The sequence below is a fragment of the Pan troglodytes genome, chromosome 15, assembly GCF_028858775.2.
Source record: "Pan troglodytes isolate AG18354 chromosome 15, NHGRI_mPanTro3-v2.0_pri, whole genome shotgun sequence".
Taxonomy (NCBI): domain Eukaryota; kingdom Metazoa; phylum Chordata; class Mammalia; order Primates; family Hominidae; genus Pan; species Pan troglodytes.
Genome location: NC_072413.2, coordinates 19,986,819 through 19,993,624, shown reverse-complemented (window position 1 = coordinate 19,993,624; position 6,806 = coordinate 19,986,819). Strand labels below are relative to the sequence as shown.

General features: G+C 41.5%; 1 protein-coding gene across 1 annotated transcript; it reads left to right on the top strand.

Annotated features, from left to right (window-relative positions):
- The first annotated feature begins 2,773 nt into the window (after nucleotides 1–2,773).
- LOC742615 (olfactory receptor 10G2) lies at nucleotides 2,774–3,718 on the top strand. The gene has a single exon (XM_001145871.2). It carries the CDS (start codon nucleotides 2,774–2,776, stop codon nucleotides 3,716–3,718), a length of 945 nt encoding a protein of 314 aa, XP_001145871.2.
- The last annotated feature ends 3,088 nt before the right edge of the window (nucleotides 3,719–6,806 follow it).

Genomic DNA, 6,806 nt, shown 5'->3' with positions numbered 1-6,806 from the left:
CACTTGAACCCAGGAGGCAGAGGTTGCAGTGAGCTGAGATGGTGCCACTGCACTCCAGCCTGGGGGACAGAGGGAGACTCCATTTAAAAAAAAAAATTATTTGTCTAAAGTAGACTCACATTTATAGTATATATCTCCTCTAGTATGTATCTCCTCTCACTGGTAGAATATAAATTTGGCTCATAATTAGTATCATATACAAGTGCTCAAACTTTGCCATTTCTTTCCATTCTAGACAAAGAAAGTACCATCCACCCATCCCAAAAGAAATTATCCTTCCTTCTGAAAATAAGGTAATAAAAATCTAATATACTCTAATAAAGAGATTTGTGGACAAAGTCTGTACTTATTTCTATGGACTGTATAATTAGTATAAATGCATTATTATTAATAATTAGTACAAATGCAGTATTATTAATAATTATATGCACTTAATTCCTTTTAAATAATAATGAAGATAAAATATGATTGAGTCTGACATTTATAAAAGGGAATTTTTCTAATGGCATCCCTGTGGTTATAACTGTTAATGCTCAGATCTTTGTATAATTAATTTCTTACTAGTTTAATCTTTGTTTCTTAAAGGACACAAAGTAGCAAGTATACAGAATGAACAAGTCTAAAGCTCTAATGTACAACATGAGGACTATAGTTAATAATATTGTATATTTAGGATTTTTTGCTAAATGACTAAATTTTAGCTGCTCTTGCCACCCAATAAAATGGGTAACTACGTGAGATGATGAATATGTTAACTTACTTCACTGTAGTAATCATTTTACTATCTATATATTTCATAACACCATGTTGCATACTTTGAATATATATAATAAAATTTATTTTAAAAAAACAACAAACAACAACAAAAAAGAACTGTAAGATATTTTAGTTTAAGCGATGGGTAAAAATACCTAAAACATTCTTTTTTGAACAAACCATTTATCAAAGAGAGTTTTTCTGTTTTGTTTTGTTTCAAGACCTAGTCTCTCTCTGTGGCCCAGGCTGGAGTGCAGTGGCCTGATCTTGGCTCACTGCAACCTCCACCTTTCAGGCTCAGGTGAGTCTCGATTCTCGTGCTTCAGCCTCCTGAGTAGCTGGGATTACAGACATGCACTACCATACCGGGCTAATTTTTGTATTTTTAATAGAGACAAGGTTTTGCCATGTTGGCCAGGGCTGGTCTTGAACTCCTGGCCTCAAGTGATTCGCCTGCCTCGGCCTCCAACAGTGCTGGGATTACAGGTGTGAGCCACTGCGCCCAGCCAAAGGGAGTTTTTAAATAACATCTGGCTTAGATGTTTAATACCTTTGAAGGCTTTTTGAAATCCTTTTTGTTGGAAGACAAACAAAAACTATTAAAATAACAATGTACTAAAAGCCAAATCCTATAATAATCAATGCTGTGGCCGGGCTCAGTGGCTCACACCTGTAATCCCAGTACTCTGGGAGGCTGAGGCAGGTGGATCACCTGAGGTGGGGAGTTCAAGACCAGCCTAACCAACATGGAGAAACCCCGCTTCTACTAAAAATACAAAAATTAGCCGGGCATCTTGGCACATGCCTGTAATCCCAGCTACTCGGGAGGCTGAGGCAGGAGAATTGCGTGAACGTGGGAGGTGGAGGTTGCAGTGAGCTGAGATTGCGCCATTGCGCTCCAGCCTGGGCAACAGGAGCGAAACTTCATCTCAAAAAATAAATAATAATAATAATAATAATCAATTCTGTTATCATCCAAATGAACAAAACTACTAAACTACTTAGGTCAATTAATAAATGTAAATAACATTCCAGAGCAAACAGAAGGTACAAATGGTACCTTAGACTTTGTTTACACTGAGCATAGGCTCACATTGCTTGAAGTGCAGGCCCTGTCCTACAGTCTTGACTATATGGAAAAAGCATGAGAGATGTGATCATGGAGGGAAACATGATACAGGATTAGTAGGAGTTGACACTAACCACTTAGCCAGTCAACCAACAAATATTTATTAACTTACTATTGCCAAGCACCAGAGTAGTTGCTGCAAATACATCAAAGAACAAAATAGACTGCTCTTTGCTCTGAAGGATCTTAAAATCTAGTAGAAGAAAACAGTAAGTACTTAAGCAAATAGCTCTTATAATAATGTACTGTAATCACCCTTTAATATAAGTTCTTATTTCCCAGAAAATTGTCTTCTAGTGGAGGATAATTCTTTCCAAGGAGGTGACAGAGGAATGAGGACATATTAGATCAATCAGCATACTCCTAAGTCCAGAGGAAGGAGGGTATGGTGATCTGAGAGAACTAAAACAAAGATTATTGAAATACGCAAGAACCAGATCACAAAGTTTCTTGTAGATCTCAGGAGGAGACATTTCAAGGATATTAAGTCATAAACCAACAATAGGAATGATAATTGTGGGGTAATAGTTCCACACTGCTTCATATCACCAAAATCTATTTCTCTGTGGTCCCCTTTGGGGGCATAGACCTATCATATGCACTTAACGCTATTATTCAGACACAATCCTGTGCTTGGTTTCTAATACCTGTATGTCGTATCTCCTATTAAAGAGGCATTTCAGGGCACCTAGAGACTAAACAGCCTCTGAAGGTTGTTTTGCCAAGCAAACCCAGGTGACTGATGGCAAATGCTTTCTACTTAAAATATAGAAGACTTCTGTTTACCTCTCAAATTCTGATCATTAGACAAAAGCATTCTGTTATCACTCCACACCTGCATTTTCCTTATCAGACTTCACCATTCATCTTAGCAGACTACAAAAAGACATGGGAAAGACCAAAAACACATCACTGGACACCGTGGTGAGAGATTTCATTCTTCTGGGCTTGTCTCACCCCCCGAATCTAACAAGCCTCCTCTTCCTGGTCTTCTTCATCATTTACATCCTCACTCAGCTGGGGAACCTGCTCATTCTGCTCACCATGTGGGCTGACCCGAAGCTCCGTGCTCGCCCCATGTACATTCTTCTGGGAGTGCTCTCATTCCTGGACATGTGGCTCTCCTCAGTCATCGTTCCTCGGCTTATTTTGGATTTTACTCCTTCCATCAAGGCTATCCCGTTTGGTGGCTGTGTGGCTCAACTGTATTTCTTTCACTTCCTGGGCAGCACCCAGTGCTTCCTCTACACCTTGATGGCCTATGACAGGTACCTGGCAATATGTCAGCCCCTGCGCTACCCAGTGCTCATGAATGGGAGGTTATGCACAGTCCTTGTGGCTGGAGCTTGGGTCGCCGGCTCCATGCATGGGTCTATCCAGGCCACCCTGACCTTCCGCCTGCCCTACTGTGGGCCCAATCAGGTGGATTACTTTATCTGTGACATCCGCGCAGTATTGAGACTGGCCTGTGCTGACACAACTGTCAATGAGCTTGTGACCTTTGTGGACATCGGGGTGGTGGCCGCCGGTTGCTTCATGTTAATTCTGCTCTCCTATGCCAACATAGTCCATGCCATCCTGAAGATACGCACTGCTGATGGGAGGCGCCGGGCCTTCTCCACCTGTGGCTCCCACCTAATCGTGGTCACAGTCTACTATGTCCCCTGTATTTTCATCTACCTTAGGGCTGGCTCCAAAGGCCCCCTGGATGGGGCAGCGGCTGTGTTTTACACTGTTGTCACTCCATTACTGAACCCCCTCATCTACACACTGAGGAACCAGGAAGTGAAGTCTGCCCTGAAGAGGATAACAGCAGGTCGAGGGACTGAATGAAAATAAGTAACTATCTACGGCCATGCCACCCTGAACACACCCAATCTCGTCTGATCTCAGAACCTATGCAGGGTCGGGCCTGGTTATTACTTGGGTGGGAAAATAAGTAACTACAGCCACATAACCATCGCTACCACTCTCTTCAGCTACTGCTGCACGTGACAAATGTTCAATAAATAGATGTTAGTTTCAGCGGAAATGAATATAATTCTACTAGAAAGAGGCTTCTGGTGCTATATTCAACCTCAAGAAATTATCCATAGCTGTTTTACCCTTTTCTGACCCAGCTCTCAAGAGAAAGCACATATGTTGACTCTGAGAAATTGATGCTTTCTTCTAGAAGGAGGGGAAATTATTCCAAGCAAATTTGGGGAAAACCAACATAATACTGTCCTACATTCATTTGCTTTGCTCCTAACTTCCCAAGCCTCTAGGCATTCAGAATTGCTTTGCTCACATCAAGGCAAATCCATCCTTCCAGGTACTTAGTTAGAATCTCTGTGTGGCTCATCTGTGTTTCCTTTCAGCCCCTCACTTTTCTCCATGTAGTAATTCATCAAATCCTGTTCACTCTGCCTCAGAAGTGTCTCTCTGGCTTCTTAAGTGGTCTCCTTGTCACCTCCACTTTCCTCCATACAACTACCAGAGTTTTCTTTCTGAAACATACAACTAAATATTTTATTTCCTGTCCCTATAAATATTTACTGGCTTTCCACTGCATATAAATAAAGCCCATACTTATTAGCTTGGAATTCAAAGTCCCCCACAATCTGGTACCAACATACCTCATCTCCCAAAATTTCTCTACCTCCGTTTTCTCTTCCGGCCCCATTAATTTACCTGTCATTCCTTAAACATTATACTTCCCTGCCTCTGAGCCTTTGCTTGAGTTATTCTCATATCTGAAATAGCCTTCCTCCTCCATATTGGTAAACTGATGTTTTATGCTAACTTTGAGGTCCAGGAAAAATCTTTATTGCTACAAGAAGTTTTCTTATTCTTCCACTCATAAGTTGTATCCTCCTCCTTGTATTCCAGTGGGCCTTCAAATTTTATAACAGTACTTTTCTTTGGCTGGACTATATTATAGCTTAGATTGGAGTTTCTAGAGAAAGGAAAGCATTTTTTTTTCTTTGAGATGGAGTCTTGCTCTGTTTATCACTTTGCATCTCAAAGCGCTGGGATTACAGGTGTGAGCCACCGTGCTCGGCCAGGAAAGTATGTTTTATTGATGTTTATGTTGTAGCCTCCTTTTCCCCAATATCTACTAGTATCCACTTATAGAGGAGATGGCTGGGTGTCCACAAAAATCCATTCTCTCCTTCCCTAGTTAGAAGGCTGTAGCTGGAATGTGGCTGCTCTTCTGTGGATATTTCTCAGTGTCTGTTGCAGCCAGATCTAGTCATATATCTAAGTTTTCCCAAATTGAATATGAGAAGACTGTACATGTGAGATACTTCCACTTACATATACACATAAGGCCCTCAAAACTGGCACATGACCAGGCACAGTGGCTCACATCTGTAATCCCAGCACTTTGGAAGGTCAAGGCAGGTGGATCACCAGAGGTCAGGAGTTCAAGACCAGCCTGGCCAACATGGTGAAACCCCATCTCTACTAAAAATATGAAAATTAGCCGGGCGTCGTGGCGCATGCCTGTAATCCCAGCTACTCGGGAGGCTGAGGCAAGAGAATCGTTGGAACTGTGGAGGCAGAAGTTGCAGTGAGCCAAGATCGTGCCACTGCTCTCTAGCCTGGGCAACAGAAAAAGACTCCATCTCAAAAAAAAAAAAAAAACTGGCACATGAATTTTTCCACATTCTTTTTCTGCTCTAAGCTGGAAAAGGCACATGATGGCGACCCACAAGGAGCAACTTCTGACCAAGTAGAGAAGAGTTACCTACCAACCTGGATCACTCACCTCAGAATTTTAAGTGAGAGGGAAATAAAACTTTAGCTTCTTTAATCCAGTGATTTATTGTTGGGTTACTTTATTAGAGCAGTTTTTAATCCACTGATTTATTGTTGAGTTACTTCGTTACTTCATCCTAACTAATACTTTACCCAATCAACAATTTTTTAAATTAAAACAGCACCAGGGCTGAGCACGGTGGCTCATGTCTGTAATCCCAACTACTTGAGGCTGGGAGGACAGCTTGAGGCCAGGAATTCAAGACCAGCCTAGGCAACCAAGCAAGATCCCATCTCTAGAATATGAACAAACAAACAAACAAAAACAGCACCAGGAAAGTCTTTTGAACTGCATCTAAATTGTCCAAAGCACCCAGAAAAACTTTTGGTTAGTTATCACAAGCCAAGTAGACAAAGATCTAGAAGCCAGCTGGTCAGTCATTCAGTAGGTCACTGAGTAAATCATGCAATGTCTTCTGACCAGGCCAGGCTGATGTAAATAACCCTTGCATTTTCCTCTGTGGCCTATCCTGGTCTTACCTGGAGGAAAAAGAAAACATGTAAAAGAAGCTGAAGACAGAAGACTCAAGTATGGAACAATATAAGAGCAGGGTCAATCTCTCCTTCCAGAAAAATGAAGGACAAGGTAAATGTGTTATTTCATTTGCCAACAGTTTTTTGTTCATCTGTATGTGAGAGATCATGTTGGCCTAATTTTAAATAATAGTTCAAGTCAAAGACTCAGAAAAAAAAAATATATATATATATATGTATATATCTCTGAGACAACTGGAATAAATATGAACATCAATTTTGTTAAATGCCTTTATGACCAGCCTGGGCAATATAGCAAGACCTCATCTCTACTAATTAAAAAGTAAAATAAAATAAAATAAAATAGGCTGGGTGCGGTGGCTCCCGCCTGTAATCCCAGCACTTTGGGAGGCCGAGGTGGGTGGATCACGAGGTCAGTAGATCGAAACCATCCTGGCTAACACGGTGAAACCCTGTCTCTACTAAAAATACAAAAAAAATAATTAGCCGGGCGTGGTGGCAGGTGCCTCTAGTCCCAGTTACTTGGGAGGCTGAGGCAGGAGAATGGCGTGAACCCTGGAGGTGGAGCTTGCAGTGAGCAGAGATTGCACCACTGCACTCCAGCCTGGGCGACAGAGTGAGA

Bases quoted from the DNA above. Each gene is read 5' to 3' on its own strand.
- LOC742615 (XM_001145871.2), top strand. From the start codon at position 2,774: ATGGGAAAGACCAAAAACACATCACTGGACACCGTGGTGAGAGATTTC.